The sequence below is a fragment of the Sinocyclocheilus anshuiensis genome, unplaced genomic scaffold, assembly GCF_001515605.1.
Source record: "Sinocyclocheilus anshuiensis isolate Anshui unplaced genomic scaffold, SAMN03320099.WGS_v1.1 scaffold44, whole genome shotgun sequence".
Lineage (NCBI taxonomy): Eukaryota > Metazoa > Chordata > Actinopteri > Cypriniformes > Cyprinidae > Sinocyclocheilus > Sinocyclocheilus anshuiensis.
The window spans coordinates 191,196-212,173 of NW_015555746.1; the positions used below are offsets into that span (position 1 = coordinate 191,196).

The window sequence follows — 20,978 nt, forward strand, 5'->3', positions numbered from 1 at the left end:
GGCATCACAAAAGAGATGATAGAACCCATACTGAACACAACTTACATGTGATTGTTGGTGCATCAGGGTTATCAGAGCTGGCTTTTCTTCCAATAGTCAAATAATGGAAATTCAACTGTGGAACATATTGTTGCGTATTTGTGCACTCCATGTTTGATTTTACTGGTCGTTTGGGGAATCAATAAAGTATTTTTCCATTTTTCAATCCAACTACATCAAAATGCTCAGAACCTGACAAAAAATGTAAATTCTAACAATTGGATTTCTACATTTTTGCTCTCTCGCAACAAAATAACATTTGCATTTCATTTAGCAGATGCTTTTATCCAAAATTACTAACAACAGTGGAGGCAAAAGTGCTTCTTTCTAATAATAAGGTAAAAGCAAACTATATTTTTCCATTTTTTAAGAAAATGTTAATGGTGTGCCTGAGCAAAATGCTAGGGTGGTTCTAGGGTGCTGTGGGTGGTTGCCAGGTATTAATATGTGGTTGCTAAATCAAAAGAGTCCACCTCCAAGACTCTGATATTTAGGTGCCTAAAAATGGCCCAAGTCCTTCCTTCAGTGTAGGTCAATGCATTTTTTTTAAATAAAGTTTTAATGTTCAAAGCAATGTTTATTTATTTATTTATTTTTGCATGCCATTGAAGAACCATTTTGGGTTCCCCAGTTCTTAAAATAACTATTTTTTTCTTAGTGTGAAGAACATTTTAATAACCTAAAGAACCCTTTTTCCCACTAAAATAAGCTTTTATGCAATGGAAAGTTTCCATGGATTTTAAGCATCTGTCATGTAACCATTAATGCCAATAAAGAACCTTTATTATTAAGAGTGTAACAATAAAACCAAGAATACTGGACTGTTTTGATTTCTAAATACATTAAAAAACTTTAATACCTCATTTGATGTCTTCTGATTCTAGTATTTTCAGCAGCTGTGTGTTGTTGTGAATGAGCAAATCACCTCAGTTACATGGCTCATCCTGGACCTCTTGTTCATCAGCAGCTGCTGTTTGCTTCAATTTATGCCTTTATGAGCTAATCAAGAGCTTCAGACATATAGCCATCTGCTGTCACAAGGCTTCGCTGTTACACTTATCAGCTCCATTCAGGTGTAAAAATGAAAAGCAAATTTGATGATAGATAGCTCTTCAATAAGGAATCAGTTGTAAAAGCAAGGTGGGAGGTTTATCGCCATGAGTTACTGACACTAGACTGTAGGAAGACGTCAAGTGCTGTTTCATTTTTTATAAGAAAGTAAAACAAGGATGTTGGCTGCAGCGCTTAATAATATTATATGTTTACTTTCAGGACAGCAACACGGAGATACTGTTACTTTAGCATTTAGCATGTATTAATCATTATCATATGATAATAGTCATAAAATCATAATTGTACACCTCATTGAAGCAATATTACTCTTTCTAAAAATATATGCTTGACCTACAGGGATTTACTTTTTATTTGAAAATGTCACTCCTGCGAGATACATGAGAGGGAGCAGAGCTCTGTAGGAGTTACATACACAATGCATCATGGGAGCAGACTCACCTTTCCGCCCATGAGATTGCAGTGGGAGAAAATCAGAGTAATCAATCTGGTTCATGGCCCTTCACTAAACATGGTCCATTGCATGGCTGGACAGTAACTAAAAGCAACAGTGGAAAAAGTCATTTCAGTTGCTTTTACTCAAGTGAGACTTGCCCAAGCACAAGCCAGACAATTTATGTTCAATCATCATAGCTGGAAAAGGAAGCCCAATTTGTGGGTGCTGGTACCTGAATCTATTCCACTTTTAAAACCTTGAAAATGAAGGATGAAACAACACAGGGAAGGTTTCATTTCAGGAATTTCAATATCTAAATACAGAGCTTGATCAAAAATGGCTGAAAGATATTGAGTGGTTCAAAACTCTTGAGTGAAGCGAATGTACATCTACTTTAAGATACAATACAACCTCATATCTTCTTTATTTTAATACATTACAAGGGGCTTCTACCGGTGACCCATCAGGTTATTGTTTAATCTCTTGAAAAAATGAAAACAAAAACAAAACAAGAATACAATATTAAGTATATCTGCTAAAGTTAAATTGGAATTTTTAAAAGTTTTATTACCCCTCACAAATTCACATTCAAATGAACAACGCTGGTGTATCTTATTATTTTTATATATTGTTTATATAATGTTTTCCTGTCAGTTTAGAAGAATTTAACAATAAAGGTTGTTTTTTTCTTTTAATTTATTTATGTATTTATATTATTTTTTTGTACTGCTTTTGTGCTTATATTTATTTGCATCAAGGTCTTCCATACAGTACATATTGTGTGATGTTTCTTTAAAAACAGACATTGAAAAATATTTTAAAACATTTCAATATAATTTTTTTTTTTATCATTTGAAAAATATAATAATGTTTAGACTCAAACTAGAGCTTATCTGACATAGTATTTACAACAAAAAAAAAAAAATTATCACAGGGTCAACTGATTATTTACTTGTGTGAGAGATTAGGTCACTTATCCAAAAACCTTTTTAAACAATACAGCCTGTATGTGAAAACAGGAAGAGGTATTTAGTAAAATCAACTACAAAATGTGAATAATTCAGATCACACTAGCTTGATTGTGTTTCTTCACTTGTGGCAAGATGGCAAGGATCACTAATGATGATATAGCCCTTTTCGTGAGAAACCCCCATTTTAAATTTTGATACCTTTATCTGCCAAAATCACATTAAGCCTATTATTTTGTCTGGAACTGGAACAATTCATGTGGTAAATGAATCATGAATAATTATTTACATTATCCACTTTATCTTCTCTGATAAAAACATAAAATTAATGTTACTGCAATAAACAGAAAAACAGGAACACATACAAGCATTTTAGAGGAAGCACTTGCTTTATAATCAAACTTCACAACACAAAAGACTATATTTATACCTGACATTCTCCTTCACCCGCAATCCATTATTCATCAGTCGCCTCTGCTACTCATCATTCCAGTCCATTCCCTCTCACATTCCTTCAACATGCTCACACTGACCATTTCAAATCCTTCAATCTATACTCATTATTCAACTCTCCATGTGATTATGATCCTGACAAGCTAATTAAAGAGCCTATTATGTTTTGTCCACTTAAAAAATCCCTTGTTTCAGTTGTAATAGCTTCCATGCACAGAAAGCGTTTCAGTCAGTACTGTGATTTATATATTGCTTATTTGATTTAGATTTATACTTTTTTATACTTGTTTATACTTTCTTCTCTATTTTTTTTTTCAATCAACATATAGTTTTGCTTAATAATAATAATTTATTAATAGGATAAATTGGAATTAATTATATTACTGTGAATTAACTGTATGTGTCAATAATGGCTAAAAAAAAATATTTTGGCAAACAAGGAATAGATGCATTTAATGTTAACTGTATAGGCCAGACATATACAAATATTATATATACAAATATAAAGCAGCAAAAAAACTGTTCTCAATATTGTTAATAATAAGAAGAACCATTGTGTATAATAATAATTGATAATAACTGATAGACAAATCAGCATATTAGAATGGTTTTTGATGGATCATGTTGTACTAAAGCCTGGAATAATTCAGCTTTGCCATCACAAAAAAACAAAACAAATAAATTAAAATAAATAAATAAAATTTATTCATAAAGTTCCTTTCAATTATAATAATATGTAACAATATTTTTGAGTTTTTACTGTATTTTTGATCAAATTAATGCAGACTTATTGAGCATAAGTGACTTCTTTAAAAAACATAAAAAATAAATAGGCTAAATAAAAAATAATTTCAAAACTTTTGAAATAATTATGATTTTTTTTTAATGTTTTTGAAAGATTACTTTTCATGTAATACCTGTATATTGATGTATTACACATGTATTACATGCCATAAGCCTCTACTGATGTCCTACAGTTCACAGCAAATGCATTTCACAACTGAGTTTGTCAATCTGCCTCACTTCACCAGTGCTACATTTTTAGGACACAATATCAATTTAAAACTAGTTTAACTTTGCAAATTGCATCCTGTGCAGGGCCTGTGCCTAATGCTAAACCATACTTTAGATCCTATTCCCACACATCCCCACTGATACTCTTCCACTCTGTAATCAATCTGCAGTATACCCACCCTCCATCTCTCTCCTCAAGCACATACAGGGGACAGACTTGCATAAGCTGGAGAGGCTCTGCAGTCCTTCTCTACACAAAGGACAGGAGTCAGCCTCATCTAATGACTGTGACCTTTCCCCAACAAGGTCTGGCAGACAAAACTGGACTTAGAGTCACAACAAATACAGCAGTATTATCCCCGGCACCATAGCGACACATTATTAATCAAGCACCTTCAGCACAGAACTAGTTCAGACGCGGCTTTGAAAGGAGTATAGCATCTTCAGATCTAACATTTTCAATAGTTTGATGTGGTCACTCGCAGGAGGGAATGATTTGAAAATGCATTGGTTATTTGATCAGAAGGTCACTTGGATCCTAATTTGCATGGTACAATGTGAAGAAAAGTTTAAAGTCGATATGAGATCAAAGTGTACACACATCCCTGGTGGTTATTAATCAATGCACATTATTCCAAAGACAAAAAAGTTTGTCTTTGTAATTTCTAATCAAAATTAGCTTGGACTATGAAACAAGTTTACTTTTAATTTGTTGTATGTTAATGCAATAGGTATCATGAACTAATGATAAATTATACTGTTACAGCTAATTCCAGCATAGACTACCATTGAAAGGTCTGGGCTCAGTAAGATTTCTTTTTTTTTTTTTCCTCTTTCATGTCCACCAAGGCTGCATTTATTTGATCAGAAATACGGTAACAAATTGTGAAATATTACAATATAGATTATATATATAGTGACAATGTAAAAGCCGTTACTATCACTTTCGATCAATTTAATGTAACCTTGCTGGATATTTCTTCCAAAAAAAAAAAAAAATACCCCAACATTTTGTATAGAAATTCATCGCATACATATATGGCCTATGAATAAACAATGAACACTAATTTATTTAAAAATACACACAAATGAATAAATGATGTAAAAGTGTTATTCAAATGACTGTTTTAGTATTTCAAACTAGTTCTACGTGTTACTAATAAACAATAATTAATTCAATAGGTGATGTAAAAAAACAAAACAATAGATAAAAAAAAAAAAAAGTGGGCATTATCATTGGGATACATTGAGATGCATTCAATGATGAACTGCACGAAGGCTCCAAATATTGGTTTAAAAAAATGGTAGTGGGTTAGTCCTTCATTACAAAGTACTCATAAAGGCAGCACATCCTGACAAATATTTTCTGCCCAAGATTTTGTCTGTTAACCACCAGATTAACAGACTATATAGTGCTACAGGTCTTCCTTATGAAGTGTAATACCTATTTGGTCATTTTTAATGATTATATTTAAATTACTACCTGTAGGTCATCCTGAGTGGGTAGCTCAGATTCTCAGAACTGCTGAGTAGTCAGTCTACTTCAGATCTGGCTTCATTCACAATCCAGTCAATTCCTAATAGAAATACATCACATTATTGAAGTAAAACGAGTTTGAAAACACCATTTCATGTCGACTTTAAACAATACAGTCATGTTATGTGACAGCCGAACACTGGAAATATCAACACTGAAAATTAGTTTCCATTTGGAATGATTACTTACCATTGTGAACAGGTTCCTGGCGGCAAGAAAGAAAACACATATGTGTGCGCACTGACACCAGCATTGTGCAACAGATGTAATGATGTGAGTCATGGAATAAATGTTATTCACCAGCTGCTAAGCGCTATTGTGATGTAGAGTGCAACTTAATTATCCCATCTCTGGCTATGATTTCTAAGATAAGTTTCCATTTCACATCTAATTTTCTATGCTATGCTATTCTCTGAAAATAAGGAAGTTTCTAAATCCGAGTCTTCTTGGCAGTGTCACTTGGAATTACGAAGAGGTCATGACTGGTTTGTTTGTGTCCCTTGGTGGGAATGGATTGGAAGCAGAAGTGAACAGAGAATGGACAGACACATTGTTAGTGGAGCAGAGTTGTACTGGGACATGTTTCCGTGCTCACAGCGGGATGTCTGGCAGCATCTTTTGCGCAACAAACTGCCCAGTCATAGCGCCGTGCTCAGGTTTAAGGGTTTTAATTCCGATGGGGCCGAGATCAATGAGCTTTCACATTTGGGGGAGTCTGTGTGGGTGAGAAAGCCGCAAGAAGACGAGGTAAATAGGGAAGGGGATGGGCATATGCGAAAAAAACTGTGGAAGACAACCTCTGGCCCTGGTCCAGAGGAACACTAAGCAATGTACTGCAGTGGAGAGAGCGGAGCACCTCAGGGATCACAGCAAATTGGTCAGCTTTGTTTTGTTATCGATTGGTCATGTTGCTCATGCACCCTAAATATCAACCTGCACTGGACAGACTCGCATGGCACAGAAAATATAATAAATATGCGATGAACAATGCAGTATTGCCTACTTCACTCCCTATCGCAAGATTTGTGCATTCATCTGCATTCATGGGTTGAGCTTGTATCATTCTGAACATCAGTCTTTATATTATTTTCTTGTAAGACTTTTACTTCTGTTTATATTTAGGGGCTCCAATGATGAATATATAAAAATAAAAAGATTAATTTATATATATATATATATATAAAAAAAAAATCATGCACTTTTCTGAAATGTGAACAGAATTAATTTTAATTATGTTTTTGCTTACAGGCAGTCTGATCCCAGCAAAAACACATTGCAGATAACATATATAAAAGGATCGATCCAGCATTCCTGTGACCCTATAGGAGAACCTATTGGGAGAATAGATAGATAAATTCATAAATCAATTAATAAATAAATGTTCATTAATAAAAAAAAAATCAGTTCTTGTAAGATGGACAATTCCTTGAGTATCATCCTAATTTTGTTGTTTTTTTAAGAAGCTAAATGGACCTTAAGGTTTCACTTTGTATTTGGGGTCTCCAATGATGAATATGCAAAAATGATATATATTTGTAAATTAACTTTTTATTTAACTCTCTGTTTTACCACAAAGTCATGCACCTTTCAAAAATGTAATGAGAATTCATTTTAATTATGTTTTTGTTTAAAGTCAGTCTGAACCCAGCAGAAACAAAATAAATGCATAACTAACTACCTATAACTAAAAAAATAAAAGGCTACAACATCTCTGCAACACGATAAGTGGTTTGGATAATTGAATAAATAAATAAATATATATGTAAATAAATATGTTCATAATAATGATCAGTTCCTGTAATTCTTAGAAAAATTCCTTAAGTTTCCTAACTAAAGTTAATGTTTTTTTTTTTAAAAGAAGCCCGTTTATGGAAGACCGTTTCCACCTCTGGAAAAAAAAAAGAAGGGAAATATTTTTTTTCGCCATTGTGAGTTTGTATCCCATAATTCTGACTTTATATCAAGCAATTCTGACTTCATTCTCAGCATACATTTTAAAATAGTATACACCTGATTGAGACAAAGAAAAGAATATCAAAATAATCCATGAGATTTCTTTATGATTTTGCAAAAAACAATTACTAATAAATAAACAAGCCCATTTGCAATGCTGTATGTTTGTTCTGTTGCTATGGAAAGTTGTGTGTGTGAGAGAGCAGTGTTTTCAGAAGGATTTGTGGGAGGGTCTGTGTGTGTACATCCCTCTTGGTTCTTGGCTCTGATGATAAGCCCCCTGCTTGCTTGAGTACCTTTCCAAACCCAGAGACCGAGGTGTTATGACTATGGATGACAAGCACAGGAGCTTTCCAGCCTGAGACAGAGGAGCAGGGAGACATAGATAATAAAGGGTAAAGAGATACAAAACACATGGGAAAGTGAAAGATGGTTGCAGTCGGAGAAAACAAAGATATAGAGCGATGAAGGAGTGGAAAGCTGGGAGAATAGCATTTTGTAGGAGAAAAAAATTTGGAGACAATGTCCACTGTCCTTATGTACTTATTTTCTTTTCTAGGAAACATGTAGACCTACGTATCTCCTGTAGCTTCTGAAGGGCAGTACTAAATGAAAAAATATATTTAAAGGTGAGGTAAGCGATTTCTGGTAGCCAATGTTAATATTTGAAATTACCAAAACAAACACACCCCTACCCCAAAAGGGTCTCGCCCCTATCTTGATAGCTCCGCCCCACACATACGTACGCAACCCAGGCAACAATTAGTTCTGTGAAACAAAGCAAACCAATGTTACACCATGTCTACACCGGACGTGAGTGGCGCGGCGTGACAAAATACTACGGAACTCATTATAATCAGTAATGCTGTCTACACCAGATATATATATATATATATACATATCTATGGTCTACACTGGATGCGGTGCGGCACGACACGACAAATCCCTGACAGAAAACTGCTGATGCGTTCTATTTATGATGTATTGACACAAATGATTTTCAACGGTCGCTTTGCCGTGTCCAGTGTACTAGACAGACTTTAGCTGTTGCGGCACAGACACGGTGTTCCTCACCTATCAAGAAGAAACAAAGCAACCTCGGCGTCCGATCGCAGGCCTTCCGCTCCTTGAGTTCTCTCCAGCACTGGAAAGCTGATCTGATATTTACACGGGTCCTACTTATTGCCTTAAGCCTTCTTTTGTTCTGCAGACATTTTCCTTTTTTGTTTTTTATCCGCCATCTCTGTCTTTCTGTCACTCGGCTCGCTAATGTCCGTTCGGTACACTGAACGTTCTCTCCTCCACATCATGAGTAGACACGCCCCTTACTGCTGATTGGCTACAAGTTTGCTATGCTAGTCGGCCCGAATCAGTTTTCTAAAGTGTTTTTGAAAAATGGTGACATATCATGAAAATCCGACTTTTCCTGTGTTTCGGTGCTATAATCTGGTCTCCGGTGCATGTACCGACCCAGAAAACATAAAAAAGAACAACCCATTAAATATTTTTTGGTAAGCCTTTCTCTGCAAGCTTGTGGAAAAAAATTAGCCGCTCAGATTTTTCTGTGCGAGTGCTTCAGATGTGTGCGCTCAGAAAACCATATATCAGAAGTTTAAGCGAATATGGATTCACTTGTCCACGCTTACATATAATTAGCTGAAGTATGGTAATGCATACGATTATTAATAGTCCAAGGCCAATGGTCATTTACACATTGTTCTTGAAAAATCTTATTCAAAAAGTTTTAAAAAGCCTTTATTTCATCATGGCTATCAGTTTTAAAAACAGATGACAAGTGCACACCTACGCGTTGCGGCTATTTTGCCTTCGTCAGGGTGTGAGTAACAAACACAATCTGAGTTTATTTTGAGCAGCAATTAATTAGTCTAATAACAATCATCTGGTCGTGCTACACAGGACAAACAGAAGAGAGGAAGTTCAACGATTACATGGCAAATTAAATCAAACACAGTATAATCATGGTGTAAAGAAAATATATTTTATTTATTTTTTTACATAAACTTAAGTATATAAATCAAACTCCACAAATCAATATATGTATACAATAATGTACATAGTATAAATTTTATTTCTTGAACACTATTCAACAATGTCATAAATATGATTATTTTGGGTATTTTGAGCTGAAGCCTCACAGACACATTCTGGGGACACCTGAGACTTATATTATATATTGTAAAAAGGGGCATAATAGGTCTCATTTAAACAAAACAAGAAACATGTACACATCTTCATCCTGACCAAAAGATCTTAATGCATTATGTTTCATTCTTGAGCATCAGCAAATGTTTGAACCTTTTGTAATAGTTGCGTATGATTCCTACAATTGTTGTCATTGTAAAAAGATGGATCTCAAAATCATAGTCACTGTTAGAAAGAATTCAAATATGCAAAAGATGCCGGAAAACCAAAGAATTAGCGGGGCCTGGAGGATTTTTCTGAAAAACAATGTGCTCATGAACAACGATCAGAGGAAGAAGAGAAAAAAACGGTAATGAAACAATATTAAGAATCACGCATATGTAAACTTTTTTATAAATTCAGCTATTATTTTGTCTTGCGGACTACATGTAAACATCTTTTATACATTTGTGAACAATAAGCAATTGTGAAGCAGCAGTCAGCCTGTCATTTGTCACTTACTGCCACTTTTTTCAACTGTATTTGCATTCTGTTTTCAATTACTGTACCGATCGCACACACAACCGCTCTTTATTACCTACGTTCCCTTCTCCTCCATGTTGTTTTTCCTTCGACCTTGAGTAGATTGAATTATCTTGCCCCTACAGTGCACATTCAAACAAACACAAAATCAATTTAAAAGCAGCTTATGGTGAACACTTCACCAATGATTACAAATGACAGGCAAATTCAACGTCACAGCTGCCGTCCCCTAGAAAAGGAGAGGGTGTTACAATACTGTATTTTATGTAGGTAGAGAATCACTCTCTGAAATGCGGTAAGAAAAATGTCAAGGACCAGTCAAAAGAAATGCACAAGGAATCAACTAGCAGAATGAACGAATAGGGGCCTTGAACCATTACTTCTGCATCTGCAGTGAGTCACTGTTACTGTATTTTCCTTTTACATAAATGTGTCCAATGCAAAGAATTTCTGCTAATTCCATTAAAGGGTTACAAATGGTGCCGAATGCTTTTGTTCTAATCTTCTAAGCCTCTCACATTTACACCGCTTGAAATGTCATTTACAGAAGTTTATTTAAATGTTATTATAGCCAGTGGTGGGCTTTCTTTGTTCTTAAATATTGTGCAAGAGAATATAGAGGTGAAATAATGTAGTGATTAAGTATTTTGCGGTCATCAATAACAAAGCTGTAAATAAACACTCTATGCTATTGAGCGTTGCCATAGGAACAAAAAATTTGAGACTAGGGATGTGGACCGCTTTGAGAAGTAGTTTAGCATTTCTTCAAGGACGTGAAAGCAACATTTAAATTGCTGTTTACATATACACAACATTAACATGTAAAATGTATTTGTTATTCTAAAACTTGAAAAAAAAAAATAATTTTTACAAATTTTATTAGCAATGTTTCAGTCATTTGGCTTTAATCATGCCTTCTATTTTCTATTTAAACAATTTTCTATCAAAATAATATATATATATATATATATACTATATATATAGTTAATTTTCTTACACATAATCTTACACATTATCATACATTTTACTGAAGTCTAGCCTCAAGCTTATAACTGACTGGTCTGTGATTTTTTTAACACTAATGTGAAGTGCAGCTTTGGCTTTTCCACTGTAGACAAGTGTAATGTTTTTAGTCATGTAATCATTAAGAGAATTGTGTACAGTGGAGCTCTGATACAAGAAAGATGCGACAGGACTTACATGCAAAGATTGTTTACAGTGCATGTGCATGCTTGAGTTTGTTTATCTGCTTGGATGAGAATCAGAAATCTTGAGCACGGGAAACCCTCACTATTTATTACTCTTGAAAGCACAATTGGGAACAGGTCAAAAGCAGGAGGTAAGATGCATTTCATAACACTCTCAACACATAATAGCAGAGAGTCAAGGTTTTACAGACCCTGTTAGTCCTTGCTGGGAGATACCGTCACTACAAACTTATCACAAGCATTTTTTCAATTGATATCCACTTAAATTTAAATTCACTTTAAATTTATCCACTGCGAAACCTGAAAAAATACTGTACATTTTTTAACAGTTGTTTCTTCAAAAACAGAAAAAATGGACCAATCTGCTTCCTTTCATGCCACAGCATAGTTTCCAGTGAAGGATCGGGGACGGTGATCTCCTGATGTCCTTTTCTTCCAACTCCAATGTAATTAGTCACTCACGAGCAAAGAGGGCAGATTTCAAACCACATACTTCTGTGGAGTCCTGCATCAGTTGATCAACTACAGTTGAGTACATAAGTTCCATATGAAATTATGAATGATTTACAGACATTCCATGAAACTTTTTTTTTCTGTTTTATTGGAAAAAACATTATAATGAAATGATTAAAAAAAACTATTGTACATAATATGTTGGAAATCAAAATCACTTCATGACATTTAGACCACACATTCAGCTCAGAAAAACCTTGAAACTGATACTCTTGTTACATAATGAACTGGGGGTGTCTCTTCACAGGGTCTTCAAACATCGTCCCTATGGGAATGGAGACTTCTCTCTGTAACAGGCTGCTCTGGACTTCTGGAGAGGAGAACTCACTCGCCGTGTCTAGAGAGAGAATTTCACATGGTTGAAATGGGTCCATTTGGCACTACAGCAAAGCACAGGTTAAATCGAGCATAAAGAGATAATCAAACTAAAACGAGTGTTACAAAACAGCTGAGGTACTGATCTCTCTCCTGAATGGACTTTTACTGCATAATCATTATGAAGAATAATGCAGACTGTAAAAACTCTTTTACACTTTAAGTTGCATGTCACGACACATTACATTACAACTGCATAAATATTTTCCCCTATGGAAGCCTTTTTATTATCCTTTTTAAAACAGACACATGTAGGGAAAAACAACAGCACTAAGACTACTGATGATTAAATAACTAAATTCATTTTTTGAGCAGCAGCATGGTGCCCATAGAGATGGTGAAGCCTGCAAAAAAAAAAATGCAATAGACTAAAGCCATTTCCTCTCCAGATCTCACACTCAGACAATCATTCACTGAGCCCCTCGTTAATTTAGCAAGTTTGTCTTCAATTTGTGTTTAGGTTCATCTTGTTTTGCTGTGAAGCGTGTCCTCGTAATACACATCAAAATACAACACCCACGCTACAACTTTTTGTATTTCTATCTAAAATCAGTCAGACATTTCTCTCCATTTCTCTGTCTGCTTGACTGCTTGAAACAGAGAAAATTACATTATTCTGCTTAAGAAAATTAACACCATGAGTAAACTCTTTGCAGTTCAATATGTATATTATGTATATATGTATATTAATTTTAGAATATATCTTGTACACAGCCCTGTTAACACAAAAAAGTACCTGCTTAAAATTTAGATACTTATGAAGTAACATCATTTGAACACTACAACATGGCAGAAAAGTGAATAATATAAAATTTCCAATTTTTACACAAACTGTAGTGCTGACTGCATTCATTAAGCTCAGCCATGTTACCCAAGTAAAGAAAAAAAAAAACATTAAAACCTTAACTCCAAAATATTCTTTTGGTTTTACATGCATTGCGTGCTTGGCAAGTGTTAATTCACATCACAGACTGCTATTGCCGTAGGGCCTAATAGTCAGAAGCTCCTTCTGAGTCTGCAGACAAATGCCCTTTCACAAACAAAATCATGGATGAAGTCCAATTTCACAGTGTGACCAGTATTTCTAAGGACTGTAATTCCTCTGCTTTTCAAGGACATGCTTTTATCATTTAGAGGGACTCGTCTGCATTCGTTTTCAAGTTGGTATGTGGAGTGTCTCAGTTACTGGAAATGCAGTTTTTTGCCCATTTCTCTTTGTCCTTTCTGGTTAGTATCATGTCTTGTCTGCACAATATCCTATTCTTTTCCATAAGATCAGATCATCTTAGATAACACATACTTTGAAAACTCAGAAACACTATTCTTTTTTTCCTATAACAGAACAAAGGAATTTTAAGGGGCACTTTAGAACTGAAATCCAAATGTTGAGTAAAAGTGAAAACCAAAACATACTTGAATCCACAATTTATCCAAACAGAATTTCCTCCTTTAGCCAGAAATGATTTAATGCTGAAACTAGTTCAAAGTGAAATACAAACAATGTGTAACAAATACTAGCACAAAAAAAAAAAAAAAAAAAATTCCACTATCTTCAACAGGGGTCTGCAGCGATATTGCAAGGGGGCTCATCAATTATCGCTTTATTTTAACTCATTTTTTGGAGAAAAAAAACGGGTTAAATACATCTCCTTGTCCCTTCCACATTAAAATTACAAAAACATTACATTGTTACATACACACAAGTGTATAATATAAATTCTCATTTTAACAGCTGTGAAATTTAAGTATGTAAATAATGAAACAAGCTAATTATTTAATCAATGTGTTATTGGCCTTATGGCCTTACGAAGGATTATGCATGCTGCATTATAAAGATTTAAAAAGGTAGTCAAATGTAAGAGCTGATAGCCATGTGGCCACCTGATCAGAGTTTGCATCCCAGCTCCAGTTCCCCTACTACTCAACATACTCAAATATATAATCTAAATGATAAATTGGAATAGGTGCAAAGGTGAGGCAATCATCCAGAGATGATGGCTACTGACTGAATTCAAACTGTGAAAGAGATGTCTTTTCTGGCAGATCATCCAGTGCTTAATGACAGATGAAGCAAACATATCACGACCACGGGCTTCTGTAAGTGTCTAAGAGGCCTGAAACAGATGTTTTCATTATACTAGCTAAAGACGCCAGAAGGCAACCCTCAGGATAAGCTTAACAAATCAGCAGAGAACGCTGGAAATGCATTGGTTTCTTTGCAGGTTCTGGCTTATGATTCTGGATTACTAGCAAGACATTTGCAATGGCTTATCCAAACATCCAACGATCCTAATATTTTTCAGAGCAGCTCTTAACAAATGGAACAAATTGATTCGCCTCATCTGAAATGGAGGAGCTTTAAGATGGCTTCATAGCTTGAATACAATCCAATGCGTGACAAGGACCTTCACTGTCAAAAGGAACTGCAAATACGGACAGATTTCATATCAATGTATACAGTGGGTACGGAAAGTATTCAGACCCCCTTCAATTTTTCACTCTTTATTGCAGCCACTGCTCTTCAGGGAAGTGTTACTCTGTAAGAGACAGAAACAGTCTCTCAAATAATAAGGGTGTATGCTGCATATGTCCACATTGAAGATTACAAAGTGCAATGTTGGTTGTAAGTGAATGATGTGAAAAGTGATGGTACAAGGTCGCATGTTGTACAAGACCATTTGGGTGTGCTTTACATGTTGAGATCTAAAGCGCAGGCAAGTTAATAAATGTGCATTAAAAATGTAATTTATTCCTATGATGGCAAAGTCTTTACTGTAGCGTTTGATCAATTTAAAGGTGGGGTATGTATTTTTTCAAAAACTCTTTAGAAAACGGAGTCGGGCCGAAGACCAAAACAAACTTGTAGCCAATCAGCAGTAAGGGGCGCGTCTACTCATGATGGGGAAGAGAGAGCGCTCAGTGCACCGGACGGACATTAGCCGAGCCGAGTGACGACAGAAGGATTTATTAAAAGACGGCTTACGATAAGGCAAGAAGTAGGACCCGTGCAAATATCAGATCAGCTTTCCAGCGCTGGAGAGATCTCAAGGAGCGGGAAGGCCTGCGATCGGACGCCAAGGTTGCTTTGTTTCTTCTCGATAGGTGAGTAACATTGGTTTTGCTTTGTTTCACCTCGATAGGTGAGTAACACCGTGTCTACACCGGACGCGCCGCACAGCAACAGCTAAAGTCTGTCTACACTGGACGCGACAAAGTGACCGTTGAAAATCATTTGAAATTTGTGTCAATACGTCATAAATAGAACCCAGCAGCAGTTTTCTGTCAGGGATTTGTCGTGCCCCGCCGTGCCGCATCCAGTGTAGACAGTATCACTGATTATAATGAGTTCTACAGTATTTTGTCACGCCGCGCCGCTCGCGTCCGGTGTAGACATGGTGTAACATTGGTTTTGGTTTGTTTCACAGAACTAATTGTTGCCTGGGTTGCGTACGTATGTGTTGGGCGGAGCTATCAAAATAGGGGCGAGTCCCTTTTGGGGTAGGGGCGTGTTTGTTTCGGTGATTTGAAATATCAACATTGGCTACTAGAAATCACTTACCTCACCTTTAATGCATCCTTGCAGATAAAAGTAAAAAAAAAAAACTTGAGTCAAGGTTATGGAAGCCTGTTTCCACCACTGAATTAAAAATAAAAAAAATTAATTGCGAGTTTATATCTCGCAATTCTGACTTCATAACTTGCAATTGTGAGTTTATATCATGCAATTCTGAGGGAAAAAAGTCAGAATTGCAAGTTTATATCTCGCAATTCTGAGAAACCTGCAATTGCAAGAAAAAAGTCAGAACTGTGACAAAAAGTTGCAATTACCATTTATTTATTTATTTTTTTTATGGTGGAAACGGGCTTCCATAGATGGTGCCAATACATGATTATGATACTAAATGCATATTATGGCTTAATAAAGGCCAGGCTTAAAATGCAACACAATATGGTTCCTGCTCCAATTTCTCTACCCACCAAGGGGGGTCCTTGGCCTGAAAAAAGGTCGAAGACCCCTGAGCTATGGAAATTGGCTCAGCTGCACGTTGAGAGGAGAATATGTGTGGGATTTGGTGCTACTCAAATAAACCAGTACTGTTTTCCTTCCACATGCTTCCTCCCTTCTTTATGCCTTTGAAAAGAGATTTATTGTATAACAATTAAGCAGGAGCTGAAGGCCTGCAGATAAGCCTTCTAAGAGCCATAGATTAATATTTTATTCATAGGAAATATTTGATCCATATGCTTAATGAGAAAAACACAAAAAAATCAGCCCTTTCAGTCCCCTGGTTCATAAATCACACAAAGCGCTGGAGAAACAGTGAGTGACACTGAGCGCATGCTTATGGCTCCCAAAGCAGCCAGTTCAAAAGGAGAACGAATGACATCGCCTGGGACACAAAGGCAGCCGTATGTCTTGATGAAGGTTTAACCAAACAGAGATTGAGTGGAGGGATTTTTGTATTTCATAAACAATGAGGAGGGCGTTAAAAGGCTGATCTATTCTGGAAATGCATAACATTTTTGAACATTCCTGTGTTTGGGAACAGGCTGTAAGAAACAGCTATGAGATAACATTTCACTTCTGAGAGAAAATTGAAACAGCTGAGACCTTGATGCGCAAGTCTTTCATACTAGCTTCAAAGTTTAAGCTAGATTCTTACATTTTGAAGGAAGGAAAAATAGGTTATTTAATAGGTAAGAATATGCTACAGGTTATAATTTATAAATTCTGACTAAGGATCATTAAGTTACATAGATATGTATTAGCTAATTAAACCATTTTGACATTTCCCATTTGTATCAGTGTCAAAATCTACCTTAACACCCTGAGAAATTTTCTGTCGCCAATATTTTCGGTAAACAGCAAGTAATTAATTAATGCTATCTGAATAACTACATTCAACATTCATAAACATGCATAGGTCAACTGTTTATTCGGTCCAAATCTGAAAACCATATGTCAAAGGTGCCCAAATCACATATTATTTACAGAAGCATGCATTTTGGGATAATATTGGCCTAAATCCCTCAATTAAATCTAATACGACTGGTTTGAACGGTTCTCAGATGCCATTTTATGAAGTATTTTATTATCACCAATGCAATACATATTTTCGGTACTTAGTAGAAGTATGTGAAATGGGATTCAGCCCTGGTCTACTTCAGTGAGATGACAGAGTGGTGAGAATTCACTTCACCAGTAAGATGACAGTTCTGTTCTGGCTAAGACAGGAAAGTTTCTCAAAGAAACTGCGGGACATTAATCAAGCACCACTTCTGCTATTGCTTATGTCAGGCACTGATCAGATAGATATCAGTTCAAAAGTCTGTGACATGCATGTTTGAAATGTGAGTGCTTTTTTAATGTTACTGGAACAGCTATACAGTATTTGTCCACACTCAGTACAAAGTAGGGATGCACCGATACCGATACTGGTATCGGTATCGGGCCCGATACTGGTCTCCTGTACTCGTACTCGTTAAAATGCCCCGATACCAAACGCCGATACCACACAGCACCAAAAATTATTCGGAGACCAGATATAATTTTTGATATTTTTTTTACTACGGGGTGCAGGACACTATAGTTCATTTATGTAAGTGAGGACAGCAAAATAAAGTAAACTGTGACAAATCATACCCAAAAATTCTTCATACAGTGGACTACCAGTAAAATTGATACAAATTTGGGTCTAAAAATTATTCAGACCGAGTCTGGGAAAAAAATTGAAGTTCAGGTTTGCATGAAGCTGAGTGACAGCATGCCCAGGACACTACAGGCTGTCATTAAGGCTAAAGGTTGCCCGACAAAGTATTGATAGTTGTGTAAATACTGTCATACTAACAGCTGTCTGAATAATTTTTGGTTGATTGTAATCTATTACATACCTTTCTATCAAAGTTATCTAACATTATCAAGCTGAATTTGTTCTGACACAGTTTAACTCTGAGTTCTTGTCATATTTTATTACCATTTTCTAAACTATAGTGAATAAACTGTGATAATGTGAGAAATGTTGAAGGTGTCTGAATAAATTTTGGTTTGACTGTATCTATTTGATAAATGAAGTTAACCAACTAACATTATACATACTCTTTTGGTTTCTGTACCCAATATTTAAAAAATTTACAAATGCAATAAAAATATCGGTATCGGTACTTGGTATCGGCAAGTACCAAAAATAAAAGTATTGGTATCGGGCGAGTACTGGAAAAAGTGGTATCGGTGCATCCCTAGTACAAAGACAAGCCAAAGTGTTAATGTGTTCACGTAACTATGACTAGATATGTAAAATGGACCTACTGCATGCAATTAACTTTTCTAAAGTACCTCATCTCAACCAAAATAGGGCAAACCTCATGATTATGAATGAGGACATCAGATAAAAGCCTTTCAAATGTTCTTGTTCCCTGTAAGCAAGCTTTTTCTGACATGCATGTTGATAAGCTTCACAACCAGTATGAACTCCAGTACAAATTTAATATTTATCAAACTTAACTATTATGTATAATTGGATTTTAAATAGAAAGGTTGCTTGTTAAATTTCCTGCATTTTATTCATTAAATAAATAAATAAAAATAAAAACCTGACTATTACAGTACAAAGTTCTGACAGCATCTCTCACCATAACCAAGTCTGCTAAGCCTTTGTAAATGATAGTCATAAGAAAACTGGATTTAAAGACAAACTACGATTTACTGACATTCCATTAGGTGACGTCTATATGGATTAATGCTAATAGAGATTCTTTAAATCCAAGAGCACTGGTTTCAATAATTAGGCTGAAAAATGTATTTCAACAGTGAACAGTTCCTTTTAACAGATTTTTTTTTATCTCATCATGACAACAGAGTCTTAATATCACGTCTGACATAATACTATCCCACAAGTACAATTTTCCATACCACATTTATAAAGCTTGAGGTGGATCCTCAAGGCAGGCTCTAGGGTAACGGGTGGGAATATACAAAAACTGAACTGGAAAGAGAGCTACTGCCTGAGAGTCTTATCCCCCTGTGAGTGGCTCATAGTGGGGGGCACTACTCTATCAAAGAAGAGCAATCCCTCGCTGAAAGAAGGCCTTACGCACTCCAGATGTGCTGGAACTATAGGGATACAACCCATGCCAACAACAACTCGCTAGACTCTAAGCCTTCATTAGATGACTGTGGATGCAGGGATTTTTGTGGGACAACATCCTGTCAAAGAATAGACCGCATGTTTATTGCTGAAAGTAGCAAAAAATTAACATGGGAAAATCAGTACTGGATAACAGAAATGCCTGCAACTGCAGAATATTCATCAAGAACATGAGACATGATATTGTCTATTGTTAACATTAACCAACAGACCAACTTGCATTACAGCTATACTGTAAATACTATGAATGATTACATTTAAAATAACTTTCCTTTTTCAATATATTTTATTCATTCCTGTGATGACAAACTGAATTCACAGCAGCCATTACTTCAGTCTTCAATTTCATATAATCCATCAGAATTCACTATAATATGCTGATTTTGTGCTCAAGAAACATTTCTTGGAATGAACCTAAAATGAACAGCATTTAAACTAATCTTTTGTAACATCATAAATGTCTTAACCGTCACTTTTGAACAATGCAATTCATCTTTGCTGAATAAAAGTATTACTAAAATATGCCACACTATCCAAAAACAAAAATGAATAAGAAAAAAAAAGATATATTTGAAGAGAAATGAATGGAAATGACATGCAAAGATGAATTGTGAATTAAATTAACAGTCATGAATCATTCAAACAAAATGAATCAAAGGAAATACAAAATGAAATAAAAGCAGCATTACAAATATGACTATAACTGTTAATGATGAGTGTCAGATATTATGATTTTAGATTTAATCTAAGTGAAATGTGTATGTCATTAGGTTACATGCGAAGAGCTACTTACTTGAGTAGCTGCTGCCATGTCTTCAACAGAAAATATCTGAGATGGAGCTGAAGAAAACACAAAGAGAAAAAAAAAACTGTTAATGTTTAATATGTTTAGACTTGTGCCGGTATTCGGTAATGCGATACATCACGGTAATGAATATGCACGATATTGTTATCGTGGGCACTTTTAAATACCGTGAATAATTATATATTACAAATTATTCAGAATTTTGAATGCATTTTAAGAATACTTTTCCCATCAACTGGTCAAAATGCACAACACCGCTGTATGCTGCGTGAAAGACGCGTGCGCACTCTGACGTAAACAAGCACACGTGAAGCACATGGCGGAACATGTGAGAGACTTTCTGGATGAAAGTGCACTTTCACTCTCTGACAGCAGATGGCGCTAAACTGCAGAAATAATAATAATAATAATAATTCATTTAAATGCAGCCGTTATCCCGGAAACCCTGTAACCAAAGCAGCTGCACTACTTTCTGTTTCTGAATCGTGTTTAAATGATTTAAACAGCCATTCAGATTTGTGTATTTGCTATGATGTTCATCACAGCGCCAAATACTTAAATATTTAGACTTAATAGGCTATTTATTTTCAAACTTTGTTTACATTTGAATCTGGACTACAACATGCCCTAGATGTTGTTTGAAAGTGTTTTGATTCTTTATTGTTCGGTCACACTTTACATTAGGGCTTCATTAGTTAACATTAGTTAATTCATTAGTTAACAAACTGCCAATGAAAAATTCTTCTGAACATTCATTAATCTTAGGTATTCCAATA

At 35.4% G+C, this 20,978-nt stretch overlaps 1 protein-coding gene across 5 annotated transcripts in view; it reads right to left on the bottom strand.

Annotated features, from left to right (window-relative positions):
* Nucleotides 1–12,022: 12,022 nt before the first annotated feature.
* LOC107673612 (E3 ubiquitin-protein ligase RAD18-like) overlaps nt 12,023–20,978 on the bottom strand; it is a 71,741-nt gene continuing 62,785 nt past the window's right edge. For 3 of the 5 annotated variants that reach the window (XM_016467267.1, XM_016467265.1, XM_016467269.1), the window contains 2 exons: nt 20,191–20,237; nt 12,134–12,214 (listed from right to left, as the gene is read on the bottom strand). In XM_016467267.1, the coding sequence (XP_016322753.1) occupies nt 20,213–20,237 (25 nt within the window). In that variant the 3' untranslated portion in view covers nt 12,134–12,214; nt 20,191–20,212. Of the gene's footprint in view, nt 12,215–20,190; nt 20,238–20,978 lie in introns of all 5 variants that reach the window. The other 2 variants (XM_016467268.1, XM_016467266.1) reach the window with 2 other exon arrangements.